The sequence below is a fragment of the Neodiprion lecontei genome, chromosome 6, assembly GCF_021901455.1.
Source record: "Neodiprion lecontei isolate iyNeoLeco1 chromosome 6, iyNeoLeco1.1, whole genome shotgun sequence".
In the NCBI taxonomy this organism is placed as follows: Eukaryota; Metazoa; Arthropoda; class Insecta; order Hymenoptera; family Diprionidae; genus Neodiprion; species Neodiprion lecontei.
Window position 1 is genome coordinate 21,221,426 of NC_060265.1, and position 22,505 is coordinate 21,243,930.

Consider the following 22,505-nt stretch of genomic DNA (forward strand, 5'->3'; position numbering starts at 1 on the left):
CTCATGAAGCCGTTTATTTCTTCAGATGCAACTGTCGATTGTCCCGTTGTTACAGTATAATAAAATGGGGAAGCGCTACTGTGTACCCGACTGGCAGTACGGGTTTCGGTATTCGAAAATACCAGTATCGTTGTTGGGCGCTCCGAAAACCATAAGTTATTTAGAAAGTGGTCTTGACTGATTGTATGTCACCAACGAGTTTTACGTGAATACAAATTATTCCGAAAAATGCGTTAAATTTTCGTAAGTGGTGGCTTTTCAACGCATGCGACACCTGGACTCGACTCGTGAACTTTAGTAAAATAATCACAGCATTTAGCGTGAGTCGGATCACCTTCTTCTCATTCTTCTTACACCGTGGGTTGTGCCGTCTTTCGTTGCCGCTCCCGCGCTTCTTGCCACGGGTACCCGTATATTGGTCACGTATACGACACTTCAGCGTGCATATGTGCGTTCACAGACACACATCATCGTACGTCCAAAAATTCGGTGTTTTACTGCAGGTATTGAAATTCGCGTTGTTTACGATTCGACCGTGAGATCTACGTGTGTTTTTCCCGCCATAAATACACCGCGACGAGGTCGATTATCAACATAAACCCTTCGCAGTTTACTGAATAAATATTTCTTGACAGAATACTATTATGCGAAAATTGAGTATGAAAAGTAAACGCGGTAGATCTGGAACGTGTAGTGATGGTGATTCCGAAGAAAATGGCGCCGGCGTTAGAGCTGTCGGCGACGACGAATCCTCAGAACATGACACTTCAAAAATTAAGAAAACCCCAAAAAAGGGTCGTAAGTCTCAAACTGAATCTAATAAGCAGACTGAGGGTACGGAGAATCCGACAGATGAACAGGAGAACGGGTCTCCTGTAAAAAAACGCAAAAAAGACTCACAGAAGGTTTCCGTTCCTTCCACATCCGAAGACAAGGCGTCCACCTCCGTAGACAAGTTAACAGACGAAGAGTATGAGGTAATTTTTTGAAAATCACAGTATGTCAGATACCAAAAAACTTCTAACTTCAATACCTTGCAAATAGTTACATACTTTTTCAACCTGCTCGTTACTATACGCTACTACTTTCTGCGGCTCTACTACTTTCTGCTGCTCTACTGCTGCTTGCTGCAGCTTCATTGAGATAAACTCATTACCTCCGTTGAAAAATAGAGTGGATTCTTGCACTTATTTATAAAAAATTGTAATTAAATTATTCCCGTCTGTAGTTGAAGTAACAACAGAATCAGGTCATCGTTGAACCAGACTTCCATAAAAACTTCTTCAATGAGATTTATTTGATGATTGTAGATTTTGAGGTGTATACACTTTTTCCCTCCTATGTTAGTATAGTAAGAAATGTAAAACTATCGAAACTCCTTGTTGCTGTTAAAATTTCTTTCAAATGTGTCATCAAATTTTCATTAGACTGTAAATTATTTTACAAAATGGTGGTAAAACTAACAGCAAAAACTGGCAATGACACCACTTGCCATGGAATGTGATTAAGGTTGTGCATTGAAACTGCTCTACTGCTTACTTAGGTTATCAGTTTCTGTATACCATAAAGTAAAAGTATCATCTGGTTAATTTCCACTCTGTAGAGAATTTAAGTATGTTAATTTTTCTCCGTAATTTTAGGTTTTAAAAATAGTTGGACAACGTACTATCAAGGGGCGCCGCCAATTCTTGGTACGCTGGAAAGGATATGATGAAGAGTCATGGGAGCAAGAAAAGAATCTAAATTGTCCACAGCTTATTGAGGAATATCTTGCAGATATTGCAGATAGCGGTATTGTTGAGAAAAGCCAAAAAACTTCAAGAACACCCAAAGAGAGTAGAGATGCTGCTAAGCCTAAAACGCCAAAGTCTGGAGGCAAAAAGAAATCCAATATCCGTGAGAAATTTTCTTTCTTAATACTCAGACTTTTTATATATTTCCAAGTTGTTGGTAAGCAAAAATTCTATTGCATAAGAATATGGTTTCAAAATGCCAAATCACAATTCACGTACAAATTGATTTTTAAAAAGTGTATTTCTCATAGATGCTGAAGCTGAACACAATCAAAATCACAGAGTAGATACTAACAAAGCTAGCAATGATGATGATGAAAAAACTACTGAGGATACTAAAGAATTTGAAGTTGAAAAAATTTTGGAGGTATACTTCCACAAAAAAAATAAGACGCGGGAATTTTTAATTCGATGGAAAGGATTCAGTTCGGCTGAAGATACCTGGGAACCTGAAGAGAATCTCAATTGTCCAGAACTAATATCAAGGTTTATGGACAAAGTGGAAGTTGCAAAAAAGACTGAACTTCGTGAACTACGAACAAATCCAGCCCATACAAAGCGATATACCCTAATGTCAACTGAACCTGGGCGAAGACTCTCACGTCGCAATACCAACAAACAACGGTGAGTTGGACCATTTAAAGTATCAATGAGAACCTTCTACAGTAATTGATTGTATCATAATGCAGTTTGTGCTGCTTTACTGCATTTGACAAGTATATCATACCAAATATACCCATACCGAACATCTTCACTGTTTTTATTTTATTGCTGAGTCATTCTTAACTGAAATATTATCTAAAGTGTATACAACATACAAGCGCTAAAAAACTTGACTACATTTCTGGTTTCTATGAATTACCGAAAGTAATATTTACGTGTGATTGTGTTCAAGTATCTTCACTTCAATAAAATAATGATGGAGAACTAAGCAGAAAAAAGTAAGGAAAGATGCTTGTGACATTGACATCAAATACATTCATGACAATGCAATTTTTTTCATTAGCAAAAATGTGTCAAACACAGTCAAGTTGATATGTAATGATTGCCTTTCTTTACCTGAGTGGAATTTTATAACATCTTTTCTGTGTATTTGATCTTCTAAACTTCGTGTTTCCAAAATACCATTATATTTTACACTTGTATAGAATAAGTGTTGCTTTTCGAAAAATGCTTTGAATTGTTTTTTTTTTTTTTACTCATTCTTAGCGAGTCTCTGACTGCGTCTGTAAGAAGTAACCTCTCAGCTTGTAATTCACTATTTGAAGAATAACAAAATATTGAGTGAGTCCTTAATTACAGGGAAGTTTTAAGGAATGACACACTAAGCTCCTTATTGTATGTAATGAGTAAAATGTAAATTACTTTCGTATGCTGATGTATGCTGTGTTGTGGTAAATGAGTGGAAAACTGAGTTAGAAAAATTGCTTCTCACCCAATAACTTACACAAAACTGATCAGTTTTATTGCTCATGCACATAATACTTATGGCTTTTATTTTTACCCTCTTAACACATTACTTGGACTTGATTTTTTCTTTCTAATTTTAAGGTATGAGAAGTATGTATTATAAAAGTATCGAAACTGTTGTGTATAACATGATTTACATGATTTGTTTCCTTTTATTGGAGTCCATATTGCATAATAGCTTCTGTGTCCATATCGTGTTTTACATTTTATGTGGAAATATGTGACACAAGGGCTTACGCATATTTCTCTGGTTTGTAATAGCAATGTAGATCAAGATTATTATTAAAAAATTGACCTATGACTACACTTTCTCTGTACTAATAAATCATATTAAAATTGCTTAACTTATTGAAATTACATTGTTATGGTGATTGATTAATAATTACTTCTTTATGAAATCATTTTTGAGAATTGTAGATAGTTGAACATCCACAAGCACACTGTTATTATCAACCCTATGTGACATTATTAAAATGAATATAGATTTGCGACTGCTTTTCAGCATTTACAGAAATATTCACTTGAAAAGTAAGCAAGCTAATAAAAGAATAAAAGGGCGTACGAATAAAATGTTATACTTGGTTAATGAAAGTGGTGAATGGTTGGTAAACCCCATCTGTTGGGTGACCTACAGGTAACGATTGACAAACATTTCTTTACAGTGCAACATACCATCAGTGCGATGAGTAAATGGCAAAACAAGATATATCATTGTAGCTTCACATTACATACGAGGACTATTCGTTGGATTTTTTATCTTTAAGGATACGTTTTAAGAATAAGCTGGTACAGAACATAACTGGTGAGAGTTCAAATAAAGTGAAATTATTATAGGCAAATCTTGTTCAACAATGAACAGTGAATCAGTGAAGAAGTATTTGAGCAGCTCTGAATTTTTCTTCTTTGTATTCTATTTTATTTTCACAATTCAGTTACAGTTTTATTTTGGAACTATAAGACAGTTGGAATTTTCTCAGTGAAATACTGCTAATTATGTTCTGTGATCCTACTATTATATAGCGACGTGTTTGATGTTATTATAGACTCTATTGCACTTTTTTTTCCTGATATATATAAATGCATATATAACATTTGTTCGAGATCAGTTAAACGGAAATCCCAAGTTCCAATTATTGAGGTAACATTAATCTATGGACAAATGCTCACTTTGAATTGAACTTTATCTCCATCTAATGTCATCGTATACTATTTAGTTATTATATCTAATTACAGTAAAGTCTCAATTATTAGAGTCCGATTCTGAATTTGTCTTAACATGCATACGTTGCAATTAAAAAATGTGCGTTCACATTATATGGGTTCTTCGAAACTTACACTTAACATGGGTCCACAATGACTCCGATAATCGAGGTTCTACTATATGAGAGAGTTCAACTAACATTCTACCTTCAAAATATTTTGAAACTTGATCACTTTCAATTTGAAAATACAAAAACCGAGTCAAATTTTAGTCTTAAAGGGGTCTATTTAAATAGACTTTTATTAACTCTGGCTTGTATATTGTCTCGAGTCACATATATTTTTATTCGAAACTACCATGTCTATTACATGATGTGACGTGTGTTAATAAGTCTTATATGTTTGTCGTATAAAATTATACTTCACACTATGTAAAGCTTTTCATTTGAATAATATTGTAACTGCTATAATTAATATATCAGGACACCAAAGTTATTACTGAACATTTTTCTTGTGAGAAGAGTACTTTTTAACTCATGCGAATAATTTAAGCTATCGATACATACGTATGTATCTATTTTTGTGTATTTACATAATATATACACTACTAGATTTGTAAGAGAAAACCAATCGAACTAAAACTGAATGTAAAAAACACATGAACATTGAATATTACTAATAGTGATAATAATAAGTAGCTAGTAGTCTATACGTACTGATAGATTGGTTCAGACTTTGGAAAAAATATTCAATTCTAAATCAAGTCAGTACAATATAATTAATAAAAATAAAAACCGACTTGTATTTTGAACAAATGTGTATAGTTATTTCCGAATACTATACTATATAAAAAATATGTCTGCCACTTCCATGATTATTTTATTTCTTTATGGTGCAATATTAGATAAGTGACAGGTACGAGGCAGCATACATTTAATGGCTTATCCGCATAAAATACATTATGTGGTTGAATTGAACGGTAAATTGCTTTTTTACAAATCTTCTATTCAGTTAATTATTGAATAAAATCAACTGAAGGAGTGCGTGTGCAGAAAAAAACTTGTAAAATACATACATTTTTTTAAGAGATTTTTGTCATTTTCATATCATGTGCAGTATCAAGTAGAATCAAAGAAAGATTTTGACGCAGTGTCGTTGTGTGATTGGCATTGTAATTTGAGTTAACTAGTTTCTCTTGAAGCCAGCTTTGATACGTGTACGGAATATTGATAATTAACCGCTTTCTTTATATGTGTATATACAGTTTTCTGCAATGTTTTAGTGATATGACCAATGATTTACTACACATAGTGACTCCATTCTCGACGACATCTAGCAAATATTTTGTACAGATTAGCATAACTTGTACATCATCAACACACCAGTAGAATATCATTAGATAATATACTGTAGACATTTCTTGTCGAGTATCAGGTGTGAGCTGGGTAATTATTAGATATTTAGATATATCAGAAAAATAGTGTCGTCATGTGAACTTGATTTTAAGTAAGCTTTAGTACTGCTAGACTTATACTTGATGCTTGACAAAAAATTGATTGTATAAGGAAAGCTATACAAGTGTATTAACGAAATAAAATTGAAACTTGTAGCATTAATTCATCTCTTGGGCCATGGGTTGATGAATGGAAGTTACTAAAATTTTATGTAATATATTGTCATTCAGAAGAACAAACACAGGTAATCTACTTTGAATTCAAAAAGGTGAGAATCCCATACTTCTCGTGATTCCATGTTCATATTGTACTTTGGATGGGAATTTGTGCAATTTTGGGCATGTATAACTAAGTCAGCTTGATAAGCAAAATTTAGTTTCCTTTTTTACTTATAATCTGGAAAGTTTTAACGAACGCTTAGGTATACTACATTCATATGGGGCATAGGAGTTTCATGAAATCTGATAGTACCCACAAATGATGTCAACATAGTTGTATTCTGACGTCGAGAGAATTCGTTGCCAGCGTACTCGCGTTATAATGAGAACCAATTCATCTTTATTTTTGCCGGGATACTACGTAGTAATTTCAAAATCAAGTCTCGTCGTATCATTAATTTTCGTACGTAAATTTCATTGATTAATTTCGCAACTGAAATTATAAACGGTACATAAGTTCGGTATTCTTTTTGAAAAATTCAAATTATAATTGTCTCTACGTAGTTGTGAAGCGCAGTTCAATACATCCGCCGTGTCTGGAATTTCCGCGTGTAGGAAGTTCTCGCCAAGCATGACTGGAGTCAGTCGTATTTTATGAGGATATCAGTTTAATTAATTTCGAACAAACGCACGAATCGTCTTGCGCACAGAATTTTGTAGAATAGGGCTACTGTTTAGAAGACGTATACCATGTGATATTCACATTATTATTGGAGTGGGAGAAAAATTATGATAAACCCGAGCATACTTTAAAACTAATCCTGACATACTGGTCGTTCATCAATCAAGTTATGAGGTGTGGTGTTACATCCGTTTGAACTGAATCTTGTAATTTCCTCTCGTCGAATATAAAATGGAAGCTTTCCTCAAAAGTTACAACAATTTCAATGTGAAGTTGTTTCAAAGTTTGACCGATAACAATATACAGCCGAGGTAAGTTGATTGTACTTTTTTTTTTTTTGTTTACTTTAATAATTCAGTGATAACACAACATAACCTAACTCGCCGCAAAATCTACTCATCATCATTGTTATAAACAAAATTTGATGTGATTGTATCTTGATAATGCGCTGAATTACGAAAATTGTTTCATAATTAAAGTCTATCTCGATTTAGCAGAATGTATCACGTATCAGGAATAATAGTACGCAATTAGTATCAAAGGAACAAATGAAGAATATCTATCTACATACCGAAGCAGCATTCTCTCCCATGTATTTTTAGTCTTGTCTAAATTTACAGTGTCATCTAAACAATAGCCACAATAATGGTAGATCCAACAATCGGTCTTTCATGTTTGCAAGAATCTCGATTTAGCATAATAATAGTTGCGTTTTACTCAGTTGGTGTACAGATAAAAATATCCAAATTGGTTTGCCCCTAATAAATTGTACGATAATAATAATATTTTAAGAAGCATAAGTAATAAAGCTAGTATAGTTTACATTGAAGATGTATTAATAAGTATCTTCATAATACACAAGTTAAAAATTTTGTGCTTCATATTATGAAGATTGTTTTTACGTTCTTGGAATTTTCATGGAAATCTCTTAATTGTGTTCAGTAAACAAACATGCGTTGTTATGTACAAAATGGTGATAAAAAGAAGTGCTGTTTTTATTATTATTACTTAGTTCAAATGGTATGTAAAATTTGTATAAATGGTGTATTGATCAGATAAAACAACAAAATCAAATCTTAGGTTTGCATGTTGACACCCAATAATGAACAACATAATGAAGAAGTGAGGCCCTACGTGACAAGGCTTAAACCCAAGGCCATGACTTTATGTCAACTATACTTAAGATAAACAATTTTTTCTCAAATTAGTATATATGAAACATCAAAGTGCTAGAATGAAATCCAGCATCGCTCGTTAAAAGGTTTGATACAGACAATGAGAAAACGCATGAAAGCAAATTCAATCCACTTTGTAGATCCGGATGTATCCTGATCTGTAAATGCTCGAATCTGATTCAATCGGTATCAATAAACTTCTGTTTTAACACGAAAGGAACAGTCTTATTCTCGAAAGAGAGTGCACTCTATTTTAGTTTCAGATTTTCCAAACGTATTTACCAAGATGTCATAATTACAGAAAAAACAGTGGACTTGGACTATGGCTTGCACCATTGGTTGGGCTCAGTGCTGCAATCACAATCCTGAGAGAAGATAGCAGTTATTCAGAGATATGTTTACTTACAGGAATAACTGGAATAGGTCTCGTGATGAGTTGCCTTTGCCTTATTCTTCGTTTATCCACAGAAACAGCGGCTGTTAAAGACTTTCAAGTTTTATATTTCCTGCCAGCAATGTTCACATCTGTATTATTTCTACTCTTTGGAGAAAAAGGTATATGTACATTTTTATGCACACCATCAATAATTATCTCAAACTTTCGAATTGGTGAGTTTCAAAACACTGAAAATCCAATTAAACACTTTGCAATTTACATATACTGCTCGTAAGGCAGAAAGACTCTTCTAAATATGCAATTAGTAAATACTGAGAAAAGAGTTTATTTATTGTTAACAAACTTATATTTGGATATGGCGAAATGAATGTTTCATTATTATTACAAAATTTTATTTGAGCCAAATATGATTTATTAACTGTTAAAAAAAATTTTATCGACCATTATTTGGCTCGACTGAAATCTCATAATAATAACGAAATATTTATTTCACCATATCCAAATATATGTTTGTTACCACTAAAAAAACTTTTCGCAGCGAATACGTCATTATTAAAATTTGTTGTTTTGATTACTTAAGAACAGGATTGCTTGTGAGTGTGACATGGGGCTTAGGTGTTGGAACATTTGGCACATGGGGAATCTTGCAACTGATGTCTTATTTTCCTGGTTGTTTCACAATTGGTGAAGCATCAGCAGTGATGCAAGCTGCTACTCTCTTTCTACTATCCACAGCTGCCAATATACCTCTAAGATATCATCTGCCTCCAATACATAATCAAGATATCGCCACTGTCATACTACAAGTGTGTACTCAATTGCTTGCCACGAATGAAGAATAATATTTCAGTTGCATTACACCATTTGCAATGTGTAACCCTAACTATTTCCTACATTATAGGTAGCCGTTCTGTTTGTAGCAACAGTTGCTATTTTATGTAATGCATTCCCATTGTTACGCTCACCGGGACCATTTTATGCAATAAGTTTTGGTATTCTCCTGCTGGGAGCTGTTCCACTTTTACACTTGTTGCTCGATCAAAGTCCACTTTTGTGGTTGTTGGGTTTTATCTTCGAAAAAATTGACAGGGTAAAAAATTAGGTTTATTATCTTCAGTGAAGTGATTTCAACACATTTTCGGAGATCAAGAAACTACAACTCGTTGTTTATCTATTACTTTTCAGGTATTCATGGTGTTGTACTGGCTACTCTGTTTGGCACTGGGGATAGGAGTGATATCCTATCAAATTTTATGCAATTCAAAAGCTACAACTTCAGCCAGAAAATCATTTCACGTGTTAGCTCTGATGGTATACATTCCTGGCTTGATCAGCGAACCAACCCTACTCTATGTCGCCAGTGGTCTGGTAATGGCCCTATTTCTAATGCTAGAGGTGTGTAAAAAAGTGCAGAATGAATCATTAGCTTGAATGAGCACATGTGTAGATAGTCAATTTATACATAGCACATCTTTCAGCTAATGAGACTTTGTAATGTACCACCGCTATGTGAAGTTCTACAGCAAGGCTTTTCTGTATTTGGCGATGAAAAAGATACACTTATATCTTTGACACCGTTATACTTGCTAGCAGGACTTTCATTTCCTCTATGGTTACCAGCCAGCAATCTAACATTATTATCTTTGCTAAGCGGAGTATTGACTATCGGCATTGGCGATACAGCAGCCAGTGTTGTTGGCAGCAAGTATGGCAAACACAAATGGTCAGGTTCATTGAAATCCGTAGAAGGAACAGTTGCTTGTATTTCTAGCCAACTCTTTGTCCTGTATAGCCTTGCATCGTTTGGTAAGTTATTCCACTTACACGAACCTATGCCTAGTGCACTTTTAAAAAAAATTTATTACTTTGTGCTGAGAATACAGATCAACATACTTAAAAGTATCCATAAACATGTGTGTTTTTATTCATCAGGTGGATAATTAAATAAGTCGCAATAATTTTAATTTCAGGTTTTTTTGATGATTTCTGGCTATTGTTACGTGCCACACTGGCTGTGATTGCTGTTTCGTTTGTTGAAGCATGGACAGATCAAGTGGATAATTTGGTATTGCCAATTCTGACCTATCTTGTGTTTGTTGTTTAAGAACAGTGACGAATGATTCAAACTTAATTTTGACAATCATTTAGTGTCTTGTTCGAACACTCCAATTGCCCAGGTATAATCAACAATTAGCAAAGGGATGATCATGGTCAAAAATACAGAACTACGTGTAATTAATTCCCTGATTCTTGAATCAACATCTAAACCAATAAGCTGTTGGCACATCGCAAATTATGACAAAGTCATAAGTGTGTAAATATTAAAGTTTCTTTATGACTTTATCAAATTATTTACTTATACAGAAAAGCTCGACGTGTCTGGCCTAGTAACGATTATTTCTGATCAGTCGAATGAAATAATACATATCTAGCCAGTGAGCTTTTTTTTTGTCATTTCGAAGTGGCCCACTATTCATAATTCCAAAAATTTATAATTTTTATCCTTACGGATGGCAGTTATAAATTTGTGGCAGGTTTTTCAACGCACAAGTAACAAATTCAGCATCTAATTACGGATGCAATGTTATTCTAAGTGTTGTTACGTTTGGTTATCACTGTCGTGAATACTTTTAATCCATAACTTTGATGAATGTTGCGTTAAGGCATTGATATGTGTTTTATATTTCTTAAATACCCATTTGCATTTCCAGAATTACGATTTTTTTTCAATTACTTGATATGTAATAATATACCGTTTTTTTACAGAATAACAGAAATAAAATATTTTTCTACGCGACACTATGTATCATTTTATTTCATCCAAGAAGTTGCCCTGTCGAAAATCGTATAATCAATCAAAATGTCATGGTAAGATTTTTGATTGCTTGACGTCATCTTTCATGTCGATAGTTTTACTGTTAATTACTTGCAAAATTCTTCCGGTTTTCGTTTTTCGTGCTAAGAGCATGTTAGAAGAGTGAAAATTAAACCATACTTTTCTTTAAAAGTCGGACCGTGAGTCAGTTTATTCTGGAAGGGATTAGCCAAATACATAATGTATCATAGAGTGTTTTTCAATGGTTTATTGATGGCACACCCTTAAAATCTGTCCGCACAGTACGTCGTTTGACATTTTTGTTCACGAAATATGCCCAGTTTAGTGCCAAAATACATCAAGGAAAAGCATCTCCTTAAATGCGATGCAAATCTTCTCTCGTATATCTTAAGCATTAAACCAAGACAATTATATTTCAGCTGGTTGGTTTTGTTTTTACCCTACTTGATATCTGGGAAGCTTGAAATACTGGAATAATAGAGTGAATACCATTTACTGTTTTTATTTTTGATCAAACAACAGCCAATGACAAATTTCGTAAAAACAAAACCAATTACTATATGTAAGTCTACTTAACCATCACTATCATTTCACCCATACTTCAGTAAAGCAAATATTCTGACTTTCTTGGATTGAAGTTTATCGTTGGTTTGTGTAGCTAATTTTAGCCAATCATTTGCATATTATTCGAGTATTGATTTTCAATAGTGCAAATAATGTAATTATTCTGATTATCTGATTTGATTATTCTCTACGAATTTCGTTAGCAGACTACTTTTTTTTTTTAGTAATTCACACAGTTGTCTCGTTAACTCTTTGAAAATTCAATGAATCAATCAAATGTTGGAACATCTTATATCCTGTATACGCGTTGAACAGATAGAAGGTACATTTTTTATGGATATTATATGAACGTGAGATGTAAATGGTATACAATTTCGCACGTAGTGAATTCTTGCCGACTAGTAAAATATCACGCAGGGCGGGCGTGCGGTGATTTATTTGAATTACATGTATATATATGCATGTAAAATAAAATACCTTGCCAAATCAAAATAAAGTTACTCAAAATTTGTAAATCATAAATTATCAATTCAGCACATAGTTTCTATATTGTTTTGATATTAAATATATACAACTATATGTCAATAAAACAGAAAGCTTCTAGCTAAAATATCAGACGAACGACGTCAATCTTCATGTAGGCTTTACGAAATATCCTATCGCCAGGTAAGTATTATAGAATTGCTTGAGCTTTTTCTTTTAAATTATTCAAATCGCATATGTCATCAAAGTTTTTATAACAGTGGTGGCTCTTGTTCCACAAACTTTTGTTTCAAAATGCATGAGCATTTATCGTCAAACTTAATGATCATTGCTGGCTGACGTCTTAAATGTTATGCCTAAATTGTATTTTAATTTCGTTACATTCATTTTGCTTGGTCACAATACAATGATAACTAACATCAAAAGAATTTACGGGAAATTTGCTCAATCCTGTACCTCGAATTCCAAGTACTACATTAAAATTCTCTCTTTACCTCTATTTTTGACGAAGTTTGCAATCAATTCTCTAGTATTTATTCTTGATTATACGTCAATTTTTTAAAGTGCTCCAAAATTTTTCCAATATTTTCCATCACTGCAAGTATATTATGCTTATAAATTTTAGCACGAGTTAAAACATCAACCCATTATATTTCTTCTACGCGCAGCACAGAATTGAACATTTCACTAAATTTGATTGATGCTAAGTGTCGTGCAGATCTTCTACACGGAAGCATTTTGATAATATTATGCTCTCTATATATTTTTAAACAGGGCCTCAGTTTGTATAACACGTGAAACACACCCTGTAGAATACGAGTATGCGGGAATTGAATTATAAGAATCACGTTATCGTATTCTAAGTTAAAAAATGTTCGGGCTTATACGATAAAGGTTAATAATACGTGAAAAAGCAATTCTTTCAAACGTATAAGGTATAACGTATATCGGATGACTTAATTATCGGTCAATAAAACATTCGGGATATTAGGTCGGTCAACCATATATTCTATAGGATAACAATTTTTTTTGAAAGAGCTTTCATATTCGATTGCAGCACTGCTGCAGTCGGGTTAAAATTCAGTTTTATCAATTTTTATAATAGATTGCCATACACCCATTGCTTGTATTGAGTATTGAATTTCAATATTTCGTTCTCTTAATCCGATGGGTCCCCAAGGTATTATTATCATAACTGCGAATAGTACGACTTACTCTCTTCCATATTCTCTTATAATACTAACATCATAATCACTGACTGCTCTTCCATAAAACATTCACTTCAAGCCCATATTATAAGTTACATTGAGTGGGTAGTTAAAAAAACAGACATTTTACAACTTTACAGAGTGGATGCGCTAAGGTGTAGGGCTGTCGGCGAAGGACAATTAGGGATTCAGAAAAGATAGAAAAGGGGGAAAGAGGGAATGTGGGGATCGAAATCGGGATTACGAGGACGGGTTACTCCCTCAGTTTGTGCCAATCAGCAATTTGTCGTCGCGGAGAACTGCGCACTTCGTTCCAATGGTTCAGAGCCGACCCCTGACTCTTCGCGCTCCCTAATTCGAGCCGGCCGATCACCTTAAATAGATATCCGATTAAAGTGACGGGAAGCTAAACTCGCGAAAGATAGGGGAGACCGGGGCAAAGTGGATCAGGATTTTTCATCTAATTTTCTGACCGTAATTAATCAAATTTGAGCCCTGCCTTACTTCACCCCCATCTTCCCTATACAATTTCCAATCTAGATCTCACCTCGTTTTTGGTCACGCGATCCCAATCAAGTAGCAGAAATTCTAAGCTGACGCTTCCGAGGCCGTCACCACCGCTGGGTATATCAAATACGAAGGACTCATTAAAGACAGGGCTAAGAGTTCGCTTCTTGACGTGTGTCTTCTTCTTTGCAATGCGTTGAGAATTATAGAGGAGATACATCTTTACGTAGGGATCTGCCAACCCAGTCACATCCATCTTTGGAAGGTTGCGAGCTTTTAGAACAACTACCGTTAAGCGGCTGGCACCGGGTTGCCAGCAAAGTGAGACCAAAAGCTCACCTCTTCCCTGCGATTGTATCTGAAAACCGATATTTGATTTCATTTTGAAATTCTCACAATCGTCTCGAAATATCATTACGCGACTGCACTGCACTGCACTGCGTGCAGCAAATGTCGGGGATACCTTCAAACTCCGAGGACAAATCTCACGACACAATGCTAATTGCTGATTGTCAACCTGTTCCAAACCGGGGACAGATGACAATGCGCAGACAACTTCACCGATCATGTCGTCGCGTGAATACCTGTCGAAGCTGAGGACCACGAAGTGAAGTGTCATTTTCTACAAAGAGAAAATTTCTCGTAAATGCCTAATTGATACAGTCTATCTAAGCATTTAAACAAAATGATGCATTATTCATTTGTTCGACGGAGTCTATATTTCATCAGTAAAGGAGTCCGATAGCTTTTAAATTTGAATGCTGGATCGTAATCCAAAATAAATACAGTCGATCCTTTCGAAAACCAACTGCTAATATCCATTAATTGAGCAGCACCGGTTTTGAAAACTGCTCACATCCCGTACTTCCGTAGAACAACAATAGTAATTTTTCGTAAGGGCACTACATGGCTCTTTGAAACGTTTCCAAATTAAATCTGTAATATTGTTTCATCACTTGATGATACGTCTACAACTCCCTTTTGCGGACTACGAACCTGTAGTTGGTTCTGGGATATACCGTAGAAGGTGAAGTCTTCGTCGTACACGGGATCTTTGGTGTTACGAAGAACCCTGGTTTTCACCCGGTGTTGTTTATCGGGTAGAAGTTGCAGTTTGACATAAGGATCGCGAGTAGCATTTGTCCCTCGAGCCGGAAGGTCTTTGCATTTAACCACAGTAACAGCGAGCGCGTTCTGCTCGCTCCGATATCGTAACTTGAACTCCAGCTGACCCAGACCATCCTTGTTGCTGTCCCGATTCGCATTTACGTTATCGGTCTTCTCGTTATTCTCAAGCTCAGCTTTGTCTCTCTCGTTTTCAATAGTTAGAGTTATTTCTCCGGATGGTGTTTGCACGGGGGTGCCAGCACCCTGGGGCGAACGAGGCTGCGTCGACTGGTTGTTTGCCTGCTGCATAGGCTGTGTCCCGATGGGGCTTGGTGTATGACTTCCGGAACCTGGAGGGCTTTTAGCCGGACCAGTTGGGCTCGGACTTTTTTTAAGATAGTGGCTGGTACTCCCGGGGCTCTTTACCGCCGTAGGCTTCCGGTGGGGCGGTCGAAAGGCCAAAGATTTGTCTGGTCCCAGCTTGGTGTGACCTCTGCGTCGACGGCACAGCCACCATGTGGCGACAGCCACGCATACAAGCAGAGTTGCACCAATGCATAGCGCTACGAGGGTGGCGGTTGAAACTGAAACGCAAGGGGGGCAAACCGTGGGCTTAATTGTAGATTTGATTACAGGCGTTGATTGAGTAGGCCGTCGGGATGACTCACTTCTTTGCGTGACGACTAATGCCACGCGATTGCCAGATCGCGGGTCAAGTTCTATTTGTTTGCAAAACAACCCTGCATTGATAACACGTCTCTGCTAACACGTATGTAAGTAGATCGTAGTTTCGCATCCCGAATATGTGAAGTTAATTGCGTTATTTCAATATTATACGAAACGCGTAGATTTAATACTGCAATCGAAAGTTATTCAAAACAAAAATCTATTCCTCGTGGTGCATTTTTTATTGGATCTATGCAATATTTAACATTCGTTGCATTTAGTCTGAATGTGAAAGCTGGACGAGACTCATTATAGGATGATGTAGTGTGCACCATATTGTTGACGTAAATTTGACAGACGCAACAAGGGAATCGCCAACACATTATGCCTTTTGCCAGAAAACCTGACAGCAGAGATGTTAACCCAGCGGTGTAATCGCTTTGACCAAACGTTATGAATTTTATAACAAAATGCCCATACTTGGAAAGATCAATGCGGTAGGGCTGTACATGTAGTTATGTACAGGTATACAAGTATAGCATTTATGGTCAACTCCCAATTTGTAAAAGGAAGAGGCAAAACGCTGTCAGGTAACTTTGTGATTCTACAGGTTTCTTGTGTCAATGGAAGCTTACCAGAATCAACCGGCCGTATCAGCGGACCATCTTCGAGAACTCCTCCGACCATGTTGGTCGTTCTTCAGGGTAAAAACGCTTATCCAAAAACCCGTTTTGATGCTCAGTGCACTTGCTATTTTCCACGTCGCGGTCTCCCGACTCTGTGACTGGCACGATCGTGCGTCGATCAATAGACCTGGGCGTGCGCGAGAATGATTTCGACCCAAGCCGAGCGACCCGAAAGGATCCCGAACCCGACCATCTCCAGGGGATGGCGATTCGCTACAGGACGGAGCTATAGCTCACTATTCCTTATCACATCGCTCCGTTACTACTCGCCGAGCATCAGGATACCATGTAACAATAAGAACAAAGCGATGAAACTTCATTGCAACGTGTCTTCGGTTTGAAATATCGATGCGAATAAGAAAAGCGGCGAAACGTATAATCGTCATCAGTGTATGGTAGAGTTTTTAATTGATGCAGGATTTCGCAAAATTGTGGGTTATAATATATCCTAAGCAGTATCAAGTTACCCATAAGTTATTATCGTGAATGACTAAGCAAGAGCTTAAATCATTGTCTCATTTCGGTACTTTCCTTTTGACTAGCGGTAATTATAAATCAGTATGCGTTGATCTCATGCAAAGTCGATTACTTGCGATGTAATATGTTTTATTTGCCACCTTTCAAAAATAAAAGAGCTGAAAGACTCATAATGATTAGTCTATACCCAAAAATCAGCCAAGCGACAGCTTCTTTCAAACCTTCGTTCCCGAAAGGTGGCAAATGAATCGCTCTCAATGAAAACGTCGCGAAGCAATACGATTTTCACTTAGTTGGTCATAACGATACCTAGCAGTTTGAAGAGCAGTGTACGCAAGCATTCATACTCGAGTCTATTCTAAATCCATTTTAGTTCATCGTGGAAACCAGGTTGCAATACATGCTTCAGTTTATAGTTTCCCCGTCTGCGATAGGTTATAATTGCAAGATAAACTGCAATGCGCAAAACTATGTTTAACACAGGCAGATCATTAGAAGGTGGAAATAATTATATTGAGAATTAACATTATGTTTGTCTTCAATATTTAATTACGGAGTGAAACTTAAGAGGGCTACAACAATACATTTATTTGCATTTACGTTCGAGATTACGTGACGATTAAAGTTTCAAATCAGTAAACAAGGCGCCTAATCGTACGCAACTCATTGTTAAATTGTACGGTTCTTTCATCGACGTAGGGAATGGACCGCGTGTCGTAAGCAATGCACAGAATATGTCTGCTGTTGTGCAAGTGAGATAGAGCATTGTTAGTGTTACGGTGTAGCAGGAAGGAGACATAACTCAAGCAGCGCTCAAAAATTGATTGAGTTTTTGGACAACTAATTCTAAGAGGAATTTTGAAGGTGCGATTTAAGCGCCTTTTTCGGTGTAAGCCCGTATAGCCCATTCTCCCCTTGCTTTATGATCTCGAGATTCGCCGTTACAGCTTATATAATCCAATGATGGTTTATTTTAGATGTAGTGTGATTGTTTTAAGAATAGGTGAAAAATAATTGTTAATATTTTACAGGCGAATGGCGTTTGTCTTGGGCCTTATTTTCACGGGCGTCAAATTTGACGCGATGGCAAAGAGGCTGCAGCGCCACGCCGTCGATGGCGAAAAAACGCTCGTGAAAATGGGTACCAACGCAACGTCAAAATGCCACGCGTTAAACCTGTGTGATTGAGTTAGAAGTTCTCAGTTGCGTTTTTATCGTAAGAATTAAGAAATCTAGGATTGTTAATTGAAAGTAACGAAATAAATCACAAATATATTAACAAATGATGTTATTGCAGCAAAAATTGAAAACAAAATTGACTGCAAAATTTTCATTGGTTATAATTGTACAGAGACTTAGAGGTTTCTCTCTGATTCTGACACGTTTGATATCCCTAAAAATTTTATGACGCAGGATGTTGTTTTTTGTTTTCTGCTCAGCCCTGTAAGGCACGCGGCCGGTTGTGCAAGCGGTGCTCATCCAACACCGTGGGTCGTAAAATTCCTAGGGATATCGAAGATATCAAAATCTATCTAAATCGCTATACATACAAACGCTTTTCCACACGTGACGAATAAACCAATCGCATAATTTTTACACAATAATATTCAAAACACCTAAACTAATGTTGCTAACAAAAATTACAAACTGTGCACCGATAAAAACTATCTCGAGTCCAACGTTGACATTCGCGTAAACCTACCTACATTTCTTTGATCAAAGAAAAAATTATAAACCTTATGAATCAAAATTAATTTTCTACCTGTAATTATTGAAATAAATATTCTGTTCGAATGAAGACTACAAATTTTTCGGTATGCTTGTAAAAAGACTTAGTTCGTTTCTCTGAAGCAAAAAACAATACAATCACTAAAAAAATACCTTTGTAAGCCTCAGATATGTTTTATAAATACTTACAAGATTCTTTACCCTCACTGTACACTCCGCGACTTTTATACCCGCAAATTGACTGTCGGCTTGCAGATGCCGCGCTTTCTCTTAGAACCAAATAGTATCAAGTCAACGCGCAAAGGCACGGTCAATTTAAACTTGAAAACTCAGTTGTTGATAAAAAATTGATTGAAAAGCTGAAGGCTTACCACATCGAGAGTGCTTTACTTTTTCATTGTACCATTTACTTGTACCATTTACGAAATCGCTAAGCAAAAGGCGCGATAGATTGATGTGCATTACCAGAGTGGCGACAATTTTGCTCAAATATAATTCCTTGACTTTTCCCTGAATTTTCCAGTCAAAAAATTCAGAAATCTTTGACGTTTTCCCACGAACCTTAGGTAATGGTAGTAATGTTTTACGACCAAACGCTATAGAAGTTATGCACCTTAAATACATAAATTTGGTTTTAAAAAACATATAGTATTGCTTCGTTTCATATGAATAATTAGAAATTAAATGATACCATTTCCGGAAGTTAGCTTAGCTGAATTTACGAAGCATAGCCGCAGTTTGAAAACGATATATAAAAAACAGTGCGTTTTTCCGTATGGTTAATTATAATTCCCTGACTTTTTCCGCTAGACAAAATTTTCCCGGTCTGTTGCCACCCTAGTTATCAAAGATCGCGCAAAAGGTGCGTCTGGTTCCCGTGATTAATCTACGCGCAAAAAGGCGCGACCGATTAACCTGACAAAGAACCGTAAATATCTAGGACTTGTAACAAAATTCGATAGAAACCCAATCCGCATCTGAGTATTATTGAATCTGATACGTGGCGATGCGAATTGTTGTTCTGAGATGCGAGACAAGTTCGGGAGGGAGGTTGGAGTGCATGCATTATTGTGTGGCGTGACGGTCGGCGGTCCTCTTCGACGCGACGTCTTCGAGCTCAGCATCTCTCCTCATCTAGCGTACCACGGAACGCGATAGATGGTCCAGAGATGCGTTTTGCTCATTCAAACGATCACAGTAATCAATTGCACGAAATAATTAATTATCGATAATGACTAAGTAATTAAATTCGATAACGACTGGAAAATGATTGCAGAGCGACAAAAATTGAGAAATTGAACTTCCTTAAAAGTTGAAACCTTACTAATAGCTCAGAGACTCTTATATTCCAGTCTTTTACATGTTTCTAGAGGAAAATCATTGTGATCATTTGACGCTGTGGATTACAAAAGTTAGTAACATCGCGACACATCACGACTTTCCTGCCCTCGCCTAATTCCCAACGGAACCACCCAACGGAAATGTTGAAAAGAGATTCACACGCACATTTACATTAAACCCCGCGACGGATCCCGAAACGTCCACCTACCTACCCGATTACCTATATTCGCTCTAAACGATTCTCCATTCTTTCCAACACACGTCATTCTTCCTCATTTGCACCGTGGTCATTATGACTTACTTTTTCATTGGTTACCTGTGGGGAACAAAACGTTTTTGTACCATAGTCAGCGAAAATACTATTTTAGTCATTGCTGGCTAACTATCGGTACATCAACCTTTTGTAAGACAGATTAAAAACATCCTGAATGCTAATCAAAATTTGTCTAAGCGAGCTAAGCCTGTAGTTGTTCGGTAGTTGTTGGATATTGAAAAATTGAAAATGATTCAAGATTTATCATGCAATTTCATTATATTACGTTGTGCCAGACTTTGAAATGCGATCGATTAACCAATCGTTGGAATATATTTAAACCTCAGGTTTATCCACCGCTTAAACGACATCACTCGCAAATTCAAACATAGGTAGATTATTGTATCTGTAGCTAAACACAATTTGTTTGCGCGAATGTCGAGTAAGTGATGGTAATCTGTCGCGATGCTCATTCCACTTTCAGCAACGTGCAAAATTTCTAACTTTGAGTGACTATGGTAAAATAGGTCAACGACAACACAAAAAAAAACATCCAACTTAAAGTCAAGCATCGTTGCGGTCACGAATGAGCCTATCCATGCTGCTAAGAAATCGAAGATTCGTGTAACAATTAAATTGTTACCGCCACGCCACGTGATAAAGGAGTCCCAGGGAAATACCCGTAACCTAACACGTGCAAACTCACCAACGTTGCTGAGTAATGGAGAAGTTACTCGGATGTCTCTGCTTAGACCTGAAAAAGCGAAAAAGCAAGTTCGAATTAATTCAGCAAACTGGATTTTCAGTTCTCAGATAAATTATTACTGTTGTATATTTCCACATTTATTTGCCGCATGTTACGCAAGGACAAAAATTAGGTTTCAAGTACACCACATTGAATTATCAAACAGTAATTAAAATAATTTTCTTACCTCCTCCGGGTTGCTCCACACCTTACATGTAGTAGTTCTCGTAGCATCTCAGGTTGTATGGCGAAACGACACTCTTTTCACACTGTAATAAGAATGTAGCAGAATATTACTCACACAACATACTCGGAACAGATTTCATGTCCTTATAGACTGTCTATGTCAAAATAATTTTTTCACTGTAATATTGCAGTGGTTTTTCATATAGTGATAAATAATCTGCAGAAATGAATAATAGAAAATTTAAAAAATGAGCACAATATTGAATAAGTGCATAAAAACAGTGAGTAGCATTCAATATCAGTCAAGATGGTCTGACTGATAAAATTATTTGCGATCAAAAAAGGCACTATAATTAAAAATATAATCGATTACGTACCTTCCACTTTGATTCACTATGGTGGTTAGTTTGGTTTTCATTTTGCATCTAGTAATCGGTTGTTCAAGTTACTTCATTTTGATCATTGCTAAACGCGGCCCATTGTGACCTGTTCAGCTTCTACATTTTGTTTCCCAACATTTATTGCTAGAAGGACGATTTAATCAGATTTTCATTAATTCCGAACAATATTGCTGCAGTTTATTTCTGTAATCAGTTGTTATATAAGACGACAACATTTCATTAATGTTCTAAAATTTTAGTGTGTTACTTATTATACCAAGCTGTGGAAAATGTTATCAATTACTTAATGACGTGAGAAATGAGTTGGATTATTGCATACCTGTTACTTTTCTGCAATAAATTCATTAGTTCCGCTACCGAATGATTTCAGTTGCAGGTGAATTTCGTTCCTGTAACCAGATAAGATACAACCATATTTTATTAGTTGTGTCAAAGAGTACGGGAGTAGTGTAACTTTGAAATCAGTTCAAACGCCATTCAAAGTTTACCATAGCTATTCAAAAGCATAATAGGTATGAGAAATAAACAACCATTATCGTTTTACATTCACTCGAAATTTCAAACAATTTAGTAACGATGTTTAATACATTAACTTTCGTTACATGGCAAGGATTACGTAGTATGGATCTCCAGGAAGAAATTCTGAATGAGCAGACCGAGGTTTGTTATTGTTTTGAAAAGATGTTACGTTGCTCACGTCGCCACGCTACGCATCGTAGTAACGCAGCTACATGTAAGCAAAACGCGCCCTTGAAAACGACCGACTCTTTCAGTCGGCCAACGTCCTCATAAGTTGCTTTTCATACACACGGAACGACGCCAAAACGAATTAGGAGTAATAAATACGTTACAATTATTTTTTACAAACGTGTGTACACCTGAAAGACGCGATCCGTGATCTGAAATCCGAGACACGGACTCAAAGATCACGTTTCGCAAGGTCCAGTTTATCGGAACTTAAGAAAGAAAACTGCAACAGCAGATTATT

At 36.2% G+C, this 22,505-nt stretch overlaps 3 protein-coding genes and 1 long non-coding RNA gene across 6 annotated transcripts; 2 read left to right on the top strand and 2 right to left on the bottom strand.

The window, feature by feature from the left end:
* The first annotated feature begins 377 nt into the window (after positions 1-377).
* LOC107226898 (chromobox protein homolog 5) lies at positions 378-7,068 on the top strand. Of its 2 annotated transcripts, none has more exons than XM_046743306.1 (4): positions 378-977; positions 1,641-1,896; positions 2,045-2,417; positions 3,003-7,068. In XM_046743306.1, the coding sequence occupies exons 1-4, from the start codon at positions 645-647 to the stop codon at positions 3,064-3,066; spliced, it is 1,026 nt and encodes a 341-aa protein (XP_046599262.1). In that variant the 5' UTR covers positions 378-644; the 3' UTR covers positions 3,067-7,068. The 2 variants fall into 2 exon arrangements, with proteins under 2 accessions (XP_046599262.1, XP_015523363.1); XM_015667877.2 differs by having other exon boundaries at positions 384-977; positions 3,926-7,068.
* On the top strand, positions 6,930-10,568 carry LOC107226902 (dolichol kinase). Of its 2 annotated transcripts, none has more exons than XM_015667880.2 (7): positions 6,930-7,068; positions 8,234-8,487; positions 8,915-9,135; positions 9,231-9,419; positions 9,515-9,724; positions 9,808-10,135; positions 10,300-10,568. In XM_015667880.2, exons 1-7 carry the CDS (start codon positions 6,989-6,991, stop codon positions 10,431-10,433), a joined length of 1,416 nt encoding a protein of 471 aa, XP_015523366.1. In that variant the 5' UTR covers positions 6,930-6,988; the 3' UTR covers positions 10,434-10,568. The 2 variants fall into 2 exon arrangements, with proteins under 2 accessions (XP_015523366.1, XP_046599260.1); XM_046743304.1 differs by lacking the exon at positions 6,930-7,068 and adding an exon at positions 7,113-7,777.
* A 1,246-nt stretch (positions 10,569-11,814) lies between these two features.
* Positions 11,815-16,483, bottom strand: LOC107226893 (synaptotagmin-4). The gene is made up of 5 exons (XM_015667868.2): positions 16,336-16,483; positions 14,924-15,618; positions 14,391-14,549; positions 13,968-14,285; positions 11,815-13,793 (listed from the first exon to the last, which is right to left on the bottom strand). The coding sequence occupies exons 1-5, from the start codon at positions 16,385-16,387 to the stop codon at positions 13,674-13,676; spliced, it is 1,344 nt and encodes a 447-aa protein (XP_015523354.1). The 5' UTR covers positions 16,388-16,483; the 3' UTR covers positions 11,815-13,673.
* Positions 16,484-20,828: 4,345 nt separating this feature from the next.
* LOC124295047 lies at positions 20,829-21,610 on the bottom strand. The gene is made up of 3 exons (XR_006904939.1): positions 21,494-21,610; positions 21,118-21,199; positions 20,829-20,939 (listed from the first exon to the last, which is right to left on the bottom strand). It is a non-coding gene; the product is annotated as an uncharacterized LOC124295047 (long non-coding RNA).
* Between the last annotated feature and the right edge of the window lie 895 nt (positions 21,611-22,505).